The sequence below is a fragment of the Ostrinia furnacalis genome, unplaced genomic scaffold (assembly GCF_004193835.3).
Source record: "Ostrinia furnacalis isolate ACB-3 unplaced genomic scaffold, ASM419383v2 OfSCF0416, whole genome shotgun sequence".
Classification (NCBI taxonomy): domain Eukaryota; kingdom Metazoa; phylum Arthropoda; class Insecta; order Lepidoptera; family Crambidae; genus Ostrinia; species Ostrinia furnacalis.
This window is the reverse complement of record NW_021130655.1, coordinates 456,639-477,196: the sequence shown is the minus strand read 5'-3', so window position 1 is coordinate 477,196 and position 20,558 is coordinate 456,639. Positions and strand designations below refer to the sequence as shown.

Sequence of the window (20,558 nt, the reverse complement as noted above, 5' to 3'; positions counted from 1 at the left end):
CGCGAAATTTAAAATTGTTTGTAGACCTGCGGACCGCCGGGGTTGTCCGTAGACCACAGACACTGTTTGGGAACCTCTGTCCTACATGATACAAGACTAGAGATTCGTTAAGAGTTTTTTCCATTTACCTTGATCTTGTGTGGTTTCATGTCCAGTGATCTGCGACATATCAATGCGCAGCCATTTCAGCCGAATCTATGAATCTGTTTTCGAGACAAGACTTTTGCTGTTAATTGTCAGCAATCTTTTAATCGTCCTTTAGCATCGAAACTTCGTATCATTTCTAACGAGTGTGTGTTCGACAGCGACCCCGCGCAAGCCGTCGTTCACGCAGGAGCTGGAAGACGTGAAGGCGGTAGTTGGACAGCCCTTCAAACTCGAGGCGCGCGTCATGGCCTTCCCCGCGCCCGAGGTCAAGTGGTTCAAGGATGGTGAGTCATTCATATCATGGTATAATAAAAATAAATCGTTGTGTTTAAATAAATCATGGTATAATAAAAAAAATTGATTCATTTTGGCCCTGTGAGTTCGAGAGAAAAGAAAAGGTAGCTAGTCTTCAGCTACTCTGTGATAATTTCGCGATTCGTCCTTTGTAGAATGACCTCAATTTTCGTCTTTTTCTTTAAATAGTTCCTTTACACATAATCTTTCATTCTCTATTTTACTTAATTTAATATTCTTTTGACAAATCCTATCCAACTCCTAGGTGCCATCTATCTCTACATCAATTTTTTTTAGACCAGCATTATCAATTTATACTGCAGTGATTTTTTTTTTGCTATGGGTTCTTGGATTCGATTCACACCTTAGGTTATTGGATTCATGTGATATTAAAACTAGCGGCCGCCCGTGACTTCGTACGCGTGAACCCCGTTTTGCCCCTTTAGGAGCTAAATTTTTCAAAATCCCGTCAGTGAGCACCTACGTTCTAAAAGAAACTCCCATGCAAAATTTGAGACTCCTAGCACTTGTAATTTCTGGGATGTCCTGACGTGAGTCAGTCAGTGACCTTTCGCTGCATAAGACTCCGCACTGTTTCGCTTGATCTGCCGTCATCTTTTGTCGGCCGTTTGGTGTAGTGGTTCGAAACGGACTACTATTCCGGAGGTAGCGGGTTCGATTCCCGCACAGTACAAACATTTGTGTGCATGAACATGTTTTTTTGTATTGGACTGGGTGTTTTCTATGTATAATAAGTATGTATTTACAAAAAACAAGTATTTAAGTATGTTTATATCCGTTGTCTAGTACCCATAGTACAAGCTTTGCTTAGTTTGGGACTAGAAGCGCAGTGTAAAACGTCTAAGGATATTTATATTTATTATTTTATTTATCTTTACACTGTGTGTTCTGGCAGGGCTGCCGGTGCGTCCGTCGCAGGCGGTGAACTTCATCAACCAGCCGGGCGGCGTGGTGGGGCTGAGCGTGGACTGCTGCCGGCCCGAGGACGCCGGCCGCTACGAGCTCACCGTCGCCAACAAGCTGGGCGAGGTAACTCTTATTTATTTATTTATTTTATTTTGTTTGGAAAACATACAGAGAAACAATAATAGATTAACCACTGCTTAAGAAACTATACACCATTTACATGTTTTCGCATATGTGTAGCAATACAACAAAAGCCAATTCGCTTACATGAGAGAGTTATTTATATTTACTTGATATAAATCGTGTCTGCACATAGATCTTCTCGACTCGTGTCACCAGGCTGCCCACATCACTACGCGCGACTAAAAGCTAGCTACGTCACTATGGCGGTCTGCGCGGGATCCGCTCTCGCATTTCGTTTTCGTTTTCACTAGCGACCAGTAACCAGTAAACTACATCAATACAATCCTTAAGTCCTTATCAGACGAAGACCTTACCATTAACAATCGTTTCATCCAAACGGTGTCAAATACAGCAGCCAAAAGTTTACTGCCTGCGTCCAAGTGCTTCCCGCGACTTTAACTAGATAGATCGTTGGTCCACCGAGTAAAACTCACTTTTACACTTCACAATTTTGAACTTTTTAAGCGTTAAGTCACTGGTTCACGAATGCGTGCACGTCCATAAACTTGACATAACATAATACGCACATATCTGGTATGTTTGAGCAAGGAGGTTACATGCAACCCTTCATTTAAATTATGATCACTATACAAATTTTGCTAGCTAAAAAAACCAAAGAAGATATTATTATTTGTTTCGTATTCTAAACAGAATCCTAACATCCAAAATTCCAAAACCACCAGGTCGCATCGAAGGCAAAGGTGGAGCTGACGCAGAAGGAGCGCAAGCCGGCGTTCATCGCGGAGCTTATGCCGACCAAGGTCATCGAGGGCTTCCCCGTCAAGCTCGAGGTCAAGGTCTTGGGCTTCCCGCCGCCCACCATCAAGTGGTAAGACTGGCTGTCTTGTTCTTACTTTATTAAGGACAAAGGTGGAACTGACGCAGAAGAAGCGCAAGCCGGCGTTCATCGCCGAGCTGATGCCCACCAAGGTCATCGAAGGCTTCCCCGTCAAGCTCGAGGTCAAGGTGTTGGGCTTTCCACCGCCGACAATCAAATGGTAAGGCTGGTTGTCTTGTTCTTACTTTAATAAGGACAAAAGTGGAGCTGACCCAAAAAGAACGCAAGCCAGCGTTCATCGCAGAGCTGATGCCCACCAAGGTCATCGAGGGCTTCCCCGTCAAGCTCGAAGTCAAGGTCTTGGGCTTCCCGCCCACCATCGAGTGGTAAGGCTGTTTAGCCCCATCTTGCTTCATTAATCAATCTTTTCGTGACCATAATGTACCCAACATTAGGATATCATCCTTCTATTTGAGTTGTTGACCGAATTTGTTAAACAACAAAACCCATCTTACTGATTTGGCTTCAGTGACTACTAGTGTATTGACCAAAGGCAAAGCGGCGTTCGGCAAAGCCGAACGGCAATATCCCCAAACATCTGTCTACACATATTCGGTTTTAACTCCCGGCGTAGCAACCCTTTTATTAGAATTAGGATGTTTGTACAAAATTTCTAGCCTGTATTTGAACAAAACGCTAAAAACTCGAGTCGAATCTCAATCTTATGCCTGTTTTCACCATCAATCCCTAATTTTTAAGTGGCCCATATGAAAACAAAATTCCTGTTATTTGTTACCATAATAGGGGTAACTTAAAAATTAGGGATTGATGGTGAAAACGAGCATTAGATTCATCTACTTAAAAATATCCATAATTCCAAGAATCAAACGAAGTCATGTTTTCCCACAGGACCCACAACGGCAAAGAGATCGTCCCGGACGGCACGCGCGTCCGGGTTGTATCGCAGCCGGACGGCTCGCACGCGCTGCTCATCGACAAGGCCACCGCCGCCGACGCCGGCACCTACGGCGTCATGGCCATCAACGACAAGGGAGAGACCGGCAGCAGCGCTGAACTCACTGTTGCTAGTGAGTATTGTTTATTTGAAGTAGGTTTATCTGGCGTTTACAGTTTCTTTGGATTTTGCGGCTTCATAAGTCCACCACTATTGAAGACTACATGAAGAAGTTATCTCGTCACAATCTAGTCCATACTTTGATCACATAACATAGTTAAGACTTTCTTTGTGTACAGCGTTATGAACTTTGATATTCTATAGTTCTTTCCCGCTATCTCTCAAAATTTAATTATCTTGTGTTTGAGGTTCATGAAATGTCTACTTTCAGCGCTACACGGTTCAAGTCTTGAAACGGCGCATAAAACTTGATTAAAACTCGGGCATAGATTCATAAATAACTTGAATTATTGGAATGATGATATACTCGTAATTGCATTTATTCTTATCACCTGTAGATTTGGGTGATCTTTCTTTTTCATAAAGCACAAGGGGGAAAATCGTGTTAAATTAAATTATACATAAATCACTTAAAAAGTCACCACCATCATTCGCAGGTCGCACTGACGACTCCAACCCGCAAGAGCGCCCGCGTCTCATCCACGGCCTCCGCGATACCACTGCCGAGGAGGGCCAGCCCTTGCTGCTATCTGCTCCCTTCGTTGGCAACCCTGTGCCTGAAGTGGCCTGGACCAAGGACGGCCAGCCGCTGAAGCCTAGTGAAAGGGTTCTGCTCACTTGTGATGGCAAGAGGGTAAGTGGAATATCAACAGCTTGGTAAATATAACACCTTCGCGTTGGAGGGCCAGCCCTTGCTGCTGTCTGCTCCCTTCGTTGGCAACCCTGTGCCTGAAGTGGCCTGGACTAAAGACGGCCAGCCGCTGAAGCCTAGCGAGAGGGTGCTACTCGCTTGCGATGGCAAGAGGGTGAGTCTAATATCAACGTCTTTGTGAATATAACACCTTCACATTGGAGGGCCAGCCCTTGCTGCTATCCGTGCCGTTTGTAAGCAACCCTGTGCCTGAGGTGGCCTGGACCAAGGACGGCCAGCCGCTCAAGCCTAGCGAAAGGGTGCTGCTCACTTGCGATGGCAAAAGGGTGAGTAAATTATCTACGATACCTTAGTAAGTACGATATATAAAGTTGTGACGACTGAAACTTTGCAGCTGTTCGCAAACTTTTTAAAATTATGTTCACTGTTACATTGCAGCCGTTTGCAAACTTTTTGTCTCACGTCACCTAATAGTTCAGTAGCCAATAATACTTTACCAAGTGTATTCAAACTCATTGCCGCTCACTCATCTCTCACTGAAACAAAATCAAGCTTGAAAAGGCACATTTATTCGTCATTATCTGACAAAATTGATTTGATGCCCTCATTCTTATTAATTACACGATAGAAGAATAGTTTGTGACTCACTTTCACAACCCTCAGAAACAACTTTAATAAGCATTATTGTCTCCCCCCACAAGCTAGGCTTACAGAGATCATTACAACCTACAATACTCACGATAGACAACTTTTACTAATAAATCACTTTCTATCTCCAGGTGGGACTAGAGATCAGCGAGGCAGAACTGCCTGACGCGGGCAAGTACGGCGTGACGCTGGTCAACCCTCTCGGCGAGGACAACTCTGAAGCGGCGGTCAACGTGCGCAAGGTCTACACGCCGCCCACTTTTTCACAGCGGTTCACTGACCTACAGCAGGTGAGACATCCTTCCTGTTCCCACAGCTGGGCTAGAGATCAGCTAGGCAAAAATTCCTGACGCTGGCAAGTACGGCGTGACGCTGGTCAACCCTCTCGGTGAGGACAACTCTGAAGCGGCGGTCAACGTGCGCAAGGTCTACACGCCGCCCACCTTCTCGCAGCGATTCACTGACCTGCAGCAGGTGAGAACTCCTTCCTGTTCCCACAGCTGGGCCTAGAGATCAGCAAGAACTGCCTGACGCTGGCAAGTATAGCGTGACGCTGGCAAGTATGGCGTGACGCTGGTCAACAGCTGGACAACTCCGAGGCGGCTATAAACGTGCGCAAGGTGAGACCCTGTCTTCACAGCTGGGCTAGTGAACTGCCTGATGCTGGCAAGTACGGCGTGACGCTGGTCAACCCTCTCGGCGAGGACAACTCTGAAGCGGCGGTCAACGTGCGCAAGGTCTACACGCCGCCCACCTTCTCGCAACGATTCACTGACCTGCAGCAGGTGAGACCTCTTCCCTATTCCCACTGGTAGGCTAGAGATCAATGAGCCTGATGCTGGCAAGTATGGCGTGACGCTGGTCAACAGCTGGACAACTCCGAGGTGGCTGTTAACGTGCGCAAGGTGAGATCCTGTCTCCACAGCTGGACTGTGACCTGTAGCAGGTGAGAAAAACGCGCATGCAAACGTGTCTGTGTCGAAAAATAACATGAGCAGCGCAGTTTGGACAACGTTATATACGTGAGACAAGTTTTCACACGCGCCACTACACCTGCGCTAGTTTTAGCGCACAGCCAAAAGCATCTACCGTCAATATATCCATAGTGATACTTTTAAGAGTATGCGCACACCGTTGATTTTTAGTTGGCCGATAGTTGTGCCCGATTTTAATTTGTATGAAGAATCGGCCAAATTGAATCGGGGTAGTGTGCGTGCGCACTCCCATACATGCCTATACTGATCAACTGCCCGACTAAACTATCGGCCGACGAAAAATCAACGGTGTGCGCCTACTCTAAAAGACAATAAAACATTTCTTCATCAAAAGTCATAACCAACATTTTACTTTCCCAGCTCCCGAAGTTCGACGCCAAATTCCCGGCGCGTGTTCTCGGCGTTCCCGCCCCAGAAATATCCTGGTACAAGAACGGTGCACCGCTACGTCACGGGGACAAATACAACATCAAACGGGACGGCGACGCCTGCTGCCTCTACGTGCGAGACTTGGTTCCAGAAGACGCTGGCACCTACAAGTGTGTGGCCAAGAACAGGGAGGGTGAAGCCTCGTGCGAGGCGGCCTTGGACGTGGTGGACAAGATGTGAGTAGTTATCATCATTTGTAGTCCTAGCTTTTATCTCACCATTTTATCGATTTTACGCGATAAGCCCTTACATTTAGCCTATATTTCGCCTGAGATACAGGGGAAAAAAAAACCTACTTCAGGCACATGTATAATTTTACCTTTTGTAGCATAATATTAGCCTAGAGTTTAAACAGTCAAATAAGTTATTCAATAAAGAAATTATTTATTATTATTATTATTTGTCATCTAAAATCATCGATAAAATTTTTTCAAGGCGTTTATTTTAGGTCTGCAGGTCATTTAGATTTGCTAAAGATAAATGGAGGATTAGTAGTCATTATGTCATTTAGTTTCCACTCCAAGAACACTTCAAGTTACCAGAGGCAAATGAAAGATTTGGCTTTCACTCTTCACTCTGGCCAGATGCGTTATTGGCCCTGATGTTCACATTATTTTCTCATTTCCTTTGTCGCCTCTTACGACAGCAGTCCGACACTTAGCCAACAAATTGTTGAGATCAGATCTAAAACTACAAGCACCTACTTAGTAGTCGGTAATGATTCTGGCGTATATTTAGTCAAATAATTTTTTCCTTTAGTTTTCCAGTCCGACACGGACATCGTTAGGCTAATTGAACTATAGTGGCCGCAAAATGAGATTATTTTTCTTTTTACGTGTACGTCTAAAGCCCGGTCTGTGAGCACGTAGAATTTTGTCCAATGACCCCTAGCTACCCATTCTTATCGCTCGCGCGTAATTATATTGCTGTCGCGACTGTGCGACTGGCACCCGCAGTGAGTGAGCCCGATAGCAACATAATTACGCGCGAGCAAAAAACAAAATTCTACGTGCTCACAGACCAGACCACAGACCACTATAGAAAAGAAACCAATACTCGTAGTCCAAACCCAAAGCTACAAGTACTTCATAGCACTTAATGACGTTGGCCTATGTTGTAGTGCAAGAAAGCAGAAGGTGGAGCCCCCAGCGTTCCTGAAGAAGATCGGCGACACCGAGGTGTTCCGCGGCATGAGCGCCAAGTTCACCGCCTGCGCCACCGGCACGCCCGACCCCGACGTCGAATGGTAATGTCAACTTTATTCCTAATGCGATAATAACTACATTTCTATCAACTCACTCGCATAACAGCATTGAGCATTGATGTGGAGATACATCTATACATGACGGATATTCTGCTCCTGACTCACCTTCTTCCCTGGGTCGGCTTTCCCAATCCTGCGCCGCTATTTAATTCTATCTAGTTGTGGGTGATTTTAATTTAGTTTATTCAAATTACGTCTGCAAGATTTGAACCATTATGAAAGGGTTACCAATGAAATAGTGGTCATGTTTACAATCTTGAGTAAGGGAGAAGCCACACGGTGCGGTGCGGTCACGGCGCGGCGCCGGAGCGGTGACGCTGCGGCGTTCTGCACATAAAAATCAATGATATGCCAGACGGTACCAGCCGCACCGCTCCGTGTGGCTTCTCACTAATAGTAGTCATCTTGAACTTCTATACTTTTTTAAATAAATTTTCAAAAATAAGAATCATTGCACTACTGTGTCCTACCCATCGCCCATCAAACTGTTGTTACCTACATTAATTGTGGCATCTTCTGTCAGGTTCCGCAACGGAGAGAAGCTATTCCCTTGCGAGCGCATCCGCATGGACAAGGAGACCACTGGCCTCTTACGCCTGACCATCAGCGGCGTGGACCCCAGCGACGTCGGCGCCTACACCTGCCGCGCCTACAACCCGCACGGCGAGGCCTCCTGCACCGCGCAGCTGACATACGACAGTGAGCCGTAGCTTGTAACGACAGTCGCTCGTGAGAGCATGGACAGGAGACCGCTGGCCTCTACGCCTGACCATCAGCGGCGTGGACCCCAGCGACGTCGGCGCCTACACCTGCCGCGCCTACAACCCGCACGGCGAGGCCTCCTGCACCGCGCAGCTGACATACGACAGTGAGCCGTAGCTTGTAACAGTCGCTCGTGAGAGCATGGACAGGAGACCGCTGGCCTCTACGCCTGACCATCAGCGGCGTGGATCCGTTACTCGTTATTCAAGCGAATGACAAAACTACGCAACGAGAGATAATAAAGTAGTCGTTGACTTAAGGTTGCGTGCAGCAATGGCGATCAATACATTTAGGTCTGATCGCCATCCCTGCACGCCGGCTGATCGCGAGTGAAATAACGATTATAATGATGATTAGGGTTGATTATGTTAATTATGTCGGTTACATTTCAAACCCTTGTATACTCGTCTTAACCACGCTTTTTCTTACAGCCCTCGAGCCGACAACACACAAGCGTCCCATCGGCGAGCAGTACTCAGACTTCGACAAGATGAAGCAGACAGGCATTCCCATGCCACTTTCCGACCCGCCAATCATCTCCCGGATGACTGACCGACACCTCACGCTGTCCTGGAAGCCTTCTATTCCACACGGGCCAAGGTTCCCGGTCACATACCAGGTTGGTGGAAGAAACAGTACTGTTGCTTGTTGATAGTCTACTATTGAACTAATATTAAAGGCAAAAGTAATATCGGTACTAATTGTAATACTATCGATATCTTGTAAAGAATTGTGGTCCACTGTCGACAGTGAAACTTTAAAGTTCCGCAATACTAAGAAAAGCAGTTTTGAATGGATTGGTCCGGATGAAGCAAACTGGCGTTCATGACATCATCTGTAGAGTTGTGCAATAAAAAACTTGCATCCTAAACGTTATGATGCTAAGGACATTCGTGATGTGACGTCAATTCATTTTTTCGTCAAAATGAGTCACATAAGGCGTTAGGGATTGGGATCAACTCCCCGATGGCTGGCTTACTGTATAGTATGAGACCATCCAAAATAGTTGTTTTATTTTTTTGTATAGTTGTTGCTATTAACGAAGGCGAGTGAGTTTTACATGTATGGTGGCTCGCTACTGTTCGTTTTCCAAAAGTTTTGACAGACATTACACTATCGTTATATGCATGCACACGTACACACACAAGTAAGCTCACTCGCCTTCGTGAGTTGCAAGAACTTTAATCGACGCTGTACTGTGACGTCATTGTACAAATCATTTTGTTAGAGATAAACTACACTGAAATGTCCCACCGACGACATTGACAGAAGGGCGCCACCATCTTTATTCAACTATATGGTTTCCACCGTGGCAAAAGTCGGAACCAGCGATCCGCTATTATGGTGGCCCCCCTGTCAGTGTCAAAAAAAAGATATGTCAGTGTAGTTCATCATTAACGTCCAATACGCGTTCACAGGTGGAGATGTGCGAAGTCCCCGACGGCGACTGGTTCACCGCCCGCTCGGGCCTCCGTTCCTGCGTGTGCGACATCCGGAACTTAGAACCTTTCCGGGACTACCGCTTCCGGGTCCGCGTGGAGAACCGGCACGGGGTCAGCGACCCGTCGCCGTACGCCGCCACGCACCGCGCGCGACTCGAACCCGAGCCGCCAAAGTTCGTGCCCTACCTCGCGCCCGGCATCGACTTCAGGCCAGAGACCTCGCCGTACTTCCCTAAAGGTCAGTGCCCAATGCCCACTCTTGCGCAACCTCAAGAAAGCCTGTGAGAATTCCGCTTACACCAGCGGTTCCCAAACTTATTTAGTCTACTGCCCACTTTGAGAATAAAATATTTTTTAGCGCCCCCCATTTTTGTAGTCAAGATTCGAACTCAGTCGGTGTCTAAGAGTCCTCCTAGTAGATGACGCCTCCCAAGCCTCTACACAACGTCCCGATTTTTTTTCTGGGTCCCTTACCGCCCCCCTTTAAGCCTGCAGCGCCCACAAAGGGGCGTTATCGCCCACTTTGGGAAAGACTGGCTTACACCTTGGAGAGATTATTCCGTCTCGAGACCTCGCCATACTTCCCTAAAGGTCAGTGCCCAGTAGGCCACTTCCCTAAGGGCTATATTTCACCGGGACACCATGGCGGCGCACCATAGACGTTCAGTCTAATTTATAATTAGCAACAATTTAGGTAGGATACTTTATATGTAGCTAAATCGACATCTTAAGACGATTAGTTTATAAGTGTTTCAATTCAACGTAGCTATTGTGTTGTTTCTTTTTATGATTTAAATATAATGTTATTATGTTGCATGTTTTATAAAGACGTATTATTAAGTCTATAAAAAACGCTAGCTTTCAAGTTATCATGTACTAACTAAACATGTATGTATGTTAATTATGCAAATAAAGAAATTCCAAAATCAATCAAAAATCATGGCGGCGCAACCAGTCGCCGGCTACCAACAAAATGTATGCAGCTCTATAGAGAGTTACTCACCTGGTGTCCGTTTGGTTGCGCAAAGCTGCATACATTTTGTTGGTAGCCGGCGATTGGTTGCGCCGCCATGGCGTCCCGGTGAAATATAGCCCTAAAGGTCAGTGCCCAGTGCCCACTCTTGCGCAACCTTAAGAAAGCCTGTGAGAATTCCGCTTATACCTTGGAGAGATTATTCCGTCCCGAGACCTCGCTCTACTTCCCTAAAGGTCAGTAGGCCACTCTTGCGCAACCTCAAGAAAGCCTTTGAGGGTTCCGCTTACACCTTGGAGAGATTATTCCGTCCCGAGACCTCGCCCTGCTTCCCTAAAGGTCAGTGCCCAGTGCCCACTCTTGCGCAACCTCAAGAAAGCCTGTGAGAATTCCGCTTACACCTTAGAGATTAATCCATCTCGAGACCTCGCCATACTTTCCTAAAGGTCAGTAGGCCACTCTTGCGCAACCTCAAGAAAGCCTTTGAGAGTTCCGCTTACACCTTGGAGAGATTATTCCGTCTCGAGACCTCGCCCTACTTCCCTAAGGGCTATATTTCACCGGGACACCATGGCGGCGCAACCAGTCGCCGGCTACCAACAAAATGTATGCAGCTGGTTGCGCCGCCATGGTGTAAATATAGCCCAATGCCCACTCTTACGCAACCTCAAAAAAGCCTGTGAGAATTCCGCTTACACCTTGGAGAGATTCGAAAGGTTAGTGCCCAGTGCCCACTCTTACGCAACTCCTTAACGAAGCCTGTGAGAATTCCGCTTACACTTCCGTCCCGAGACCTCGCCCTACTTCCCTAAACGTCAGTATGTTCAGTGTCCACTCTTACGCAACTCCTTAACGAAGCCTGTGAGAATTCCGCTTACACCTTGTAGAGATTATTCCGTCCCGAGACCTCGCCCTACTTCCCTAAACGTCAGTGCCCAGTGCCCACTCTTGCGCAACCTCAAGAAAGCCTGTGAGAGTTCCGCTTACACCTTGGAGAGATTTTTCCGTCTCGAGACCTCGTCCTACTTCCCTAAGGGCTATATTTCACCGGGACACCATGGCGGCGCAACCAGTCGCCGGCTACCAACAAAATGTATGCAGCTCTATAGAGAGTTACTCACCTGGTGTCCGTTTGGTTGCGCAAAGCTGCATACATTTTGTTGGTAGCCGGCGACTGGTTTCGCCGCCATGGCGTCCCGGTGAAATATAGCCCTAAAGGTCAGTGTCCAGTGCCCACTCTTGCGCAACCTTAAGAAAGCCTGTGAGAATTCCGCTTACACCTTGGAGAGATTTTTCCGTCCCGAGACCTCGCCCTACTTCCCTAAAGGTCAGTGCCGAGTGCCCACTCTTGCGCAACCTTAAGAAAGCCTGTGAGAATGAGGGCTATCGTTTTTTTTACTTAATAGTTGGCACCCCTGGTGATTGACAGGACCTTACTCTACAGTGGCGACAACTGGTGAGCGCTAAAACGATAGCCCTCTTTCCGCTTACACCTTCGAGAGATTATTCCGTCCCGTGACCTCGCCCTACTTCCCTAAACGTCAGTATGTTCGTCTGTATGTTCAGTGTCCACTCTTACGCAACTACTTAATAAAACCTGTGAGAATCCCGCTTACACTTTGGAGAGATTTTTCCGTCCCGAGACCTCGTCCTACTTCCCTAAAGGTCAGTGCCCAGTGCCCACTCTTACGCAACTCCTTAACGAAGCCTGTGAGAATACCGCGTGAACCTTGGGGTTTTTATAGAGATTATTTTTTCGGCCCTCTGAGAGAAAAAGCCCCGGCCTATTGAATTGCAGTTTGCTCGTTGTTGGACATCATCATCATTTCAGTCACAGGACGTTCACAACTGAACATAGGCCTCCCCTAATGATTCCCTTATTGAACGGTTGGTAGCTGCCTGCATCCAGCGCTTTTCTCCAACCTTTATGAGATCGTCGGTCCACCTTATGGGTATGACGTCCTACACTGCGCTTTCCGGTACGTGGCGTGGCCTCCACTCCAGAAGTTTGCTGCCTCATCGACCGTCAGTTCTGTGTACTATGTGACCTACCCATTGCCAGTTTAGTTTGCAAATCCGTCAGGCTATGTCAATGTTTTTAGTTCATCATCATCATCATCATGTCAGCCATAGGACGTCCACTGCTGAACATAGGCCTCCCCTAATGCTTTCCACGTTGATCGATTGGTAGCGGCCTGCGTCCAGCGCTTCCCTGCTACCTTTACGATGTCGTCGGTCCACCTTGAAGGTGGATGTCCCACGCTGCGCCTTCCGGTACGCGGCCTCCATTCCAGAACCTTGCTGCCCCATCGGCCGTCAGTTCTGCGTACTATGTGCCCTACCCATTTCCAGTTCAGTTTGCAAATCCGTCAGACTATGTCAATTTTTTTAGTTCATTAACGGATATCCACATTTTTTATTCGATCTCGTAAAAAAATACCCTCTCCACAACACGCTGTATAACTTGTGTATTGGATATAACAGAAACAAATTGTTTGTTTTTTATTCTGTATATCAAAATTGTTTGTTTCCCTAATATAAATAAATAAATAAATTCTAGACTTCGACATCGAGCGTCCGCTGCACGACGGCTACGCACAAGCGCCGCGCTTCCTGCGCCAGGAGCACGACGCTCAGTACGGCGTGAAGAACCACAACGCGAGCCTGTTCTGGTTCGTGTACGGGTACCCCAAGCCCAAGATCACGTACCTGTTCAATGATGAGCCCATCGAGATTGGAGGTCGTTATGATTGGAGCTACACCAGGAATGGACAGGCTACGCTGTTTATTAACAAGTAAGTTGCAATCTAATGTTCATTTATAAAAAAAAAATATGTCTATTATCCGAACGCCGATTAACCGAATCGCCAATTATCCGAATCGATCCTAAGCATAATATAAAAAATTAAAACCAAGTAATTTTTATTTTGTTTTGTTGTAACAAGGTGGAACTCGCAGGAGTCTAGATATATTTCAACTGAACGTTATTGTAGAACTATAAACACAGTTATTAAAGTTTATTCTATGTGTGACAGTTCGTTTTTAACACGCTTTTTCTTTATTAACAGTCTATGTCCGATTATACGAATTTTCGATTATCCGAATCGACCCCGGTCCCAATTAATTCGGATAATCGGCGTTCTACTGTATTTAAGTTTTCGGTAGAAGAAATGAGATAGATTAAAAATATAATATTGCCCCTTGTGTCTAATAGTTGACTTTCTAAATTAGTGAGACATCTTGAAACGAGTTTTGAGTCCCAGTTTGGAAAGTAATAGTTTTTATTTGATCTGATTGTCTGATCATCCTCTTACATTAATACCTGATAAATTGTAAGGGTGTGTGATGACGTGTCGGTTTTTACCCGGTCCGGCAAAGAACCGGCCCAACACAGGACCAGATAGAAACCGGCTCGTCAACACACGCCCTAACTAATAAAAATTCAAATGTATAAAGCATGTTGTATTTCTTTCCAATGAATAAAGCTTCCGATATAGACTCACTGTGAAAAATATGCAGTTTGTCTGATCTGGTTATATTCAACCTGATCAGATAAACTACATATTTTTACCAGCCCTCCACTCAGCATATTTCCTAACACATATATCCTCAGTATATCCCGTAACATACCGTCACTCTTTCAGAATGCTCGAGCGCGACGCGGGCTGGTACGAGGCCGTAGCCACCAACGAGCACGGCCAAGCTCGTCAGAGAGTTCGTCTAGAACTCTCAGAGTACCCAACCTTCATCCGCCGCCCTGAAGAAGCTGTCGTCCTGGAGCGGAAGACGGTCCGCATAGAAGCGCGAGTTACTGGCGTGCCGTATCCAGATATCAAGTGGTACAAGGACTGGCAGCCGCTCGCAGCCAGCACCAGGATCAAGGTATGATGCTAGAGTGTGACGAAGACTTGTACGAAGCCTTAACCACCAACGAGCGCGACCAGGCGTGTCTAGAACTCTCGGAGTACCTAACCTTCATCCGCCGGCCCGAAGAAGCCGTGGTGCTGGAGCGGAAGACAGTCCGCATTGAGGCACGCGTCACCGGCGTGCCCTACCCAGACATCAAGTGATACAAGGATTGGCAGCCGCTAGCATCTAACACCAGGATCAAGGTATCATGCTAAAGCGTAATATGGTCTGGTACTAGGTTGTAGCCACCAATGAGTATTACCAGACGTGCCTGGAACTGTCAGAGTATCCTACTTCTACTCTGCCGGTCTGAAGAAGCCATGGAACTGCAGCGGAAGACAGTCGGCATTGAGGCACGAGTCACCGGCGTGCCGTATCCTGACATCAAGTGGTACAAGGACTGGCAGCCGCTTGCAGCCAGCACCAGAATCAAGGTATGATGCTACAGTGACATGAGTTTTTACGAGGCTGTAGCTACCAACAAGTGTGGCCAGATTCGCCTGGGACTCTTGGAATGCCCCACCTTCATCCGCCGGCCTGAAGAAGCTGTCGTCCTGGAGCGGAAGACGGTCCGCATAGAAGCGCGCGTTACCGGCGTGCCGTATCCAGACATCAAGTGGTACAAGGACTGGCAGCCGCTTGCAACCAGCACTAGAATCAAGGTATGATGCTAGAGCGTGACATGGTTTGGTATGAAGCAGTAGGCACCAGCGAGCGATGCGAGTTTGGTCTGAACCTCTTAGAGTATCCTGCCTTCATCCGCCGGCCTGAAGAAGCCGTGGTGTTGGAGCGGAAGACGGTCCGCATAGAAGCGCGCGTCACCGGCGTATCGTATCCCGACATCAAGTGGTACAAGGACTGGCAGCCGCTCGCAGCCAGCACCAGGATCAAGGTATGATGCTAGAGCGTAATGTGGTCTGGTACTAGGTTGTAGCCACCAATGAGTGTGACCAGGTGTGCCTGGGACTGTCAGAGTATCCTACTTTTACTCTGCCGGTCTGAAGAAGCCGTGGAACTGCAGCGGAAGACGGTCCGCATAGAAGCACGCGATACTGGCGTGCCGTACCCAGACATCAAGTGGTACAAGGACTGGCAGCCGCTTGCAGCCAGCACTAGAATCAAGGTATGGTACTAGAGCGTGACATGAGTTTTTACGAGACTGTAGCTACCAACAAGTGTGGCCAGATTCGCCTGGGATTCTTGGAATGCCCCACCTTCATCCGCCGGCCTGAAGAAGCTGTCGTCCTGGAGCGGAAGACGGTCCGCATAGAAGCGCGCGTCACCGGCGTGCCGTATCCTGACATCAAGTGGTACAAGGACTGGCAGCCGCTTGCAGCCAGCACTAGAATCAAGGTATGATGCTAGAGCGTAACACGGATTAGTACCAGGCAGTAGGCATCAATGAGCGCGGCCAAGCGTGCCTGGATCTCACGGAGTACCCCACTTTCATCCGCTAGGCTTAAGAGACCGTGGTGCTGCAGCAAAAGACGGTCCGCAAGGACTGGCAAATGCTCGCAGCCGTTACCAGGATCGGCGAATGTCTTCAGGTTCAGCCAAACCAACGCGTGTGCGATGGCGATCAGATATTTTTATTTGTATAGAGAACAATAGTGTCTAGACAAACCTAAAAAGGATTTAGGACGCTATTTGGATCAAATATGTAATTGCTCAATAATGAATAATAAATAAATAAAAAATAAAAAAAAATCGTGTATGAATTTGTAGAAATGAAATGTACCTAATATAAAAAAATAATAATATACCCATGTAATATTTAATTAATGATAAAATATAAAATTAATGATTTCTATAATTATGTATACCTACTTAATGCTATAATGTAAATATTTCTACGCCACAAGTGGCAGAAGGTGCTGAACCCGTTCTTATTTAATATCTTGTTACCACTTTGTAAGAAATAAATGTTTTTGATATTTGATTTGAAGAATTCACATCAACGCGTCCTATCATTGCATTGGTCGCGGCGATCTATGCACGCGCAGTGATCACCATCGCCATTACGGACGCGTTAGTTTAGCTGAAACTTTACATGCGCATTAAACTGTTAGCAAAAAATCACACTATCCAAAAATTCTTCTTTTAAACGCCACATGTTTTCTCAGATCCAGTTCATCGAGCCGGACACGACGGTGCTGACGATCCACGACTGCATCCTCAAGGACGAGGGGCTGTACTCGGTGTCGGCCCGCAACGTGGCCGGCGCCGTCAGCTCCTCCGCCATGCTGCACGTCGAGGAGGACGAGCACCACTACTCCGATAGGTCAGATATAGCAGAATTATCAACTCGAAAAAGGATCAACACCGTATCGCCTACCTCGAGCTGTCATTGGCTCTTGCGCGCTGTCAACCGCGAGGTGAGGCGTTTACGTTACGGTGCGGATAAGTGTACGTTGCAGTTTTATACAAAGAACTCTGACCGCCTCGAGATGATACGGTTACGATCCCTTTCCAAGTTGATAAGTATGCTACGACCTTTAAACGCCTTTTTATCTCTTGCGAGAAAGACTGAGAGAGAAGGATTTGTAGAGTAAACCGAAAGTATATCATCCGTTCCCAAGAGCAGTAGCCTTATTCACGTAACAAAACTTCAACGAAAACAAAACACTGAGTTGTGATCCTATCGAGTAATCGATCTATCAAAATGACCCTCGTGAATACGGATTTAGAACTGTTTTTCAATGGGACGACTTCTGAACGTCAGCGAGATCTTGATTGTCAAAATACGTGAATTAGGCTACAGAAACACATAGACCTTTATGTTGACGTTCTGTTATTCCCCCAGGATCCGCGAGCACCCGCCGCGCGTGAAGGCCAGCACGAAGCCCTTCGGCGACTTCTACGACCTCGGCGACGAGCTCGGCCGCGGCGTGCAGGGCGTCGTCTACCACGCCGCAGAGAGGCTCACCGGTAACTATACAGCTTTGATTTTTGAAGTGTTAGGTCTTGGAACTAGAAGTTTTTTTAGACAGACAGGTGTTTGACCGCAAAGGGATGATGATTAATGAAATCGAAATTCTATTTAGTCCGTCAGACAGATAATTAGAACATATTAGACTCATATTTTTGTTTTTTTTCCATAATCGAATAAAAATTCTACTCAAGCGTGACGTATCGCGCCATTTCAACTCGATGTAGCACTGTTATTATTTAATTATGAAAGAAAATAAAAAATATGAGTCTAATATTTTCTAATTATCTGTCTGACGGACAAATAATTGAAATTTTGTCATCTAGCCTATTGTTGTTAAATGAAATGCAGTCTAGGATGGTACATATCTGTCCTGAAAGTGCCTATTCACTCTAGCTTTGAAAATTCCCGGATTATACTGTTTGGGAAAGACAGCAGTAGGCAGCGAATTCCAGTCCCTAGCTGTTCGCATTATAAAAGAGTTATCGAAACGTTTAGTACGAGCTGGTGGAACGTCGACAATGTAGGGACGATACGGTAACCTGCTTCTGGTTCCCCGGTGATGGTAAATCAGACCTAACTTGGATTAGAAAATTCTGTGTGACTTGCCAAATTTAATGACTGTGTTCGCCCGCAGGCCGCAACTACGCCGCCAAGATCATGCACGGGCACTCGGAACTGAAGCCGTTCATGAAGAACGAGCTCGAAATCATGAACCTGCTCAACCACCGCCACCTGATCCGCCTGCGGGACGCCTACGAGCACGACCATACGCTCGCCCTCGTCACCGAGCTCGCGGCCGGCGGACAACTCGTGCGCGACCGTCTGCTGCCCAGCCAGGGATACACCGAGCGGGACATCGCCGGCCACGTGCGCCAGCTGCTGCGCGGCCTCAAGCACATGCACGACAACAGCGTGGCGCACCTCGGGCTCACGGTGAGTGACGTCACAAGTTGTAACAAAAAGAAGGTGAAAAACTAACTGTACTCCAAACGCTACACATGCCTTAGCTGGCTACTATCCCAAGTGCTCCGGGCACTCCGCGAATCACATCTCAAACTGACGTAACTTGTAATAACTTTGGATAAAAAACGTTTGATTTTTGAATTAGGGTACATCACGCTGCTGCGTGAATGCCTATTCTATTGGTCCATGAATAAAATACCGTCACCTTAACCTAAAATAATAACGTTATGAATTCCTTTTTACAGATCGGCGAGCTTCTCCTTTCACACGTTGGCAGCGACGAACTCAAGATCTGCGACTTCGGTCTATCTCGCCGCATCCAGTTCGGCAAGCACGCGTCATTAGACTACGGCATGCCAGAATTTGTTGCGCCTGAAGTGGCATCAGGCGAAGGTGTATCCTTCGCCGCTGATATGTGGAGTGTGGGAATAATTACGTACATCCTGCTGAGCGGACACTCGCCCTTCCGAGGAATCAATGATCGGGAGACGCTGACGAGGATCAGGGAAGGCAGAGTAAGTGATTTTTATCTTTGTTATGTAATACGGGTTTGGGTATTTAGAGCGTGGGGATAATTACCTACATCCTGCTCAGTGGATTCGATCTCCTGCGGGATTAATGACAGGGAGACGCTGACCAGGATCAGGGAAAGCAGAGGTAAGTGGTGTTGCAAAGCATGAAGCTTCTAAGAGGGTGCTAGCGACGAGGTTTTCTATTGCGGCTGACATGTGGGTGGTTGGCTATTTGCCTCAATGTTTGTATTTGCGATGAGCTCAAGATCAGCTACTACGGACTCTCACGTCGCATCCATTTTGGCAACTGGATTGGGACTCTGGATTCCTCATTAGACTACGGCATGCCAGAGTTCGTGGCGCCTGAAGTAGCATCAGGAGAAGGCGTGTCCTTCGCTGCTGATATGTGGAGTGTGGGAATAATAACGTACATCCTGCTGAGCGGACACTCGCCCTTCCGAGGAATCAATGATCGGGAGACGCTGACGAGGATCAGGGAAGGCAGAGTAAGTAAAGTTATCTATGTTTGTGGGGTTTAAATTCTTATAACTACTAGAAGTAGAAGGATTGCTAGCCTGAGGATGTTTCTGTGGCTGCTGGTATATGAAGAGTCGGCGTCATCAGTACAGTAAATGGTTGCGTCTTTTTTTTAAAGCTAGTTAGTAGCTTGTGGGCTCTAAGGACGAAGGTGTGGCCTTTTCTTCGCTGCTGTTTAGAAAAGTCAACCAAGAATGTGCTGCTTTTGCGGTAGTCACAACTCACATCATGTGAAACCTTTCGAATTAAATTATTCAGAAAATGCTACGTCACTGTATTTCGTTTATCTTACAATAACCTTTAAATTTTGGACTGATGGGAATACCATTGTTATATCTTTATCGTTCATTGACGATATCTATTAGCTAATACCATTTACTATTTTAACATCCAAGCTCCATACCCTATCTTAACCAACCATCTATCCCCAGTGGGAATGGCACGACGAAGAATGGTGGTCGCGCCTGAGCCGCGAGAGCCGGGACTTCATCAGCAAACTACTCGTGTACAACTGGCACGAGCGTATGGACGTGGACACGGCGCTGCAGCACCCTTGGCTGACGCTGGCCGATAAGGTCTACCAAGAGGAGTACCACATTTCGACTGACAGGCTGAGGAACTACTACAACTTGTACCGGTGAGTTTGAGATAACGTAAATTTATTTATTTATTTATTTATTAGGTCTACCAACATTGTTACATTACAACATGTACACTTAAAAATTACAATTATGAACAAAGTTACAATGCAACAACAATTATAGGCTGACACAACATGCAATATAGATTCAATGCAGTTTGTTCCGAACCGTTCCATGCACACAAAAAAACACTTAATCGTATCAATGGGGATGTTGCCTGGGTCAAAAAGCAAGAGTTTTAATTAGTCCGTCAGTTAACTTATCAAAAAATACTCTACACGTATTTTTCACTTTTTCAAACTAATGAAAATTTAAAGAGATAAAGCGCCCCAAAGTTCATAAGAAGAGGCCCGTGACGTCAACGCTTGCTTAAAAATGCCGCACGTTGTGACGTCGTGCGCAACTTCAACGCACCATAACTATGTAATTATTTGT

At 46.6% G+C, this 20,558-nt stretch overlaps 1 protein-coding gene across 1 annotated transcript in view; it reads left to right on the top strand.

Moving 5' to 3' along the window:
- The window catches only part of Obsc (Obscurin), a 58,677-nt gene that overhangs the window by 26,339 nt on the left and 11,780 nt on the right, over positions 1–20,558 (top strand). Inside the window, exons 19-36 of the mRNA XM_028320385.1 lie at positions 306–431; positions 1,358–1,491; positions 2,235–2,380; positions 3,239–3,417; positions 3,902–4,098; positions 4,896–5,054; positions 6,120–6,364; positions 7,309–7,434; positions 7,976–8,151; positions 8,646–8,833; positions 9,633–9,894; positions 13,190–13,424; positions 14,274–14,511; positions 16,662–16,819; positions 17,342–17,466; positions 18,105–18,403; positions 18,679–18,948; positions 19,914–20,119. Of these exons, the coding sequence (XP_028176186.1) occupies positions 306–431; positions 1,358–1,491; positions 2,235–2,380; positions 3,239–3,417; positions 3,902–4,098; positions 4,896–5,054; positions 6,120–6,364; positions 7,309–7,434; positions 7,976–8,151; positions 8,646–8,833; positions 9,633–9,894; positions 13,190–13,424; positions 14,274–14,511; positions 16,662–16,819; positions 17,342–17,466; positions 18,105–18,403; positions 18,679–18,948; positions 19,914–20,119 (3,469 nt within the window). The remainder of the gene's footprint in view (positions 1–305; positions 432–1,357; positions 1,492–2,234; positions 2,381–3,238; positions 3,418–3,901; positions 4,099–4,895; positions 5,055–6,119; positions 6,365–7,308; positions 7,435–7,975; positions 8,152–8,645; positions 8,834–9,632; positions 9,895–13,189; positions 13,425–14,273; positions 14,512–16,661; positions 16,820–17,341; positions 17,467–18,104; positions 18,404–18,678; positions 18,949–19,913; positions 20,120–20,558) is intronic.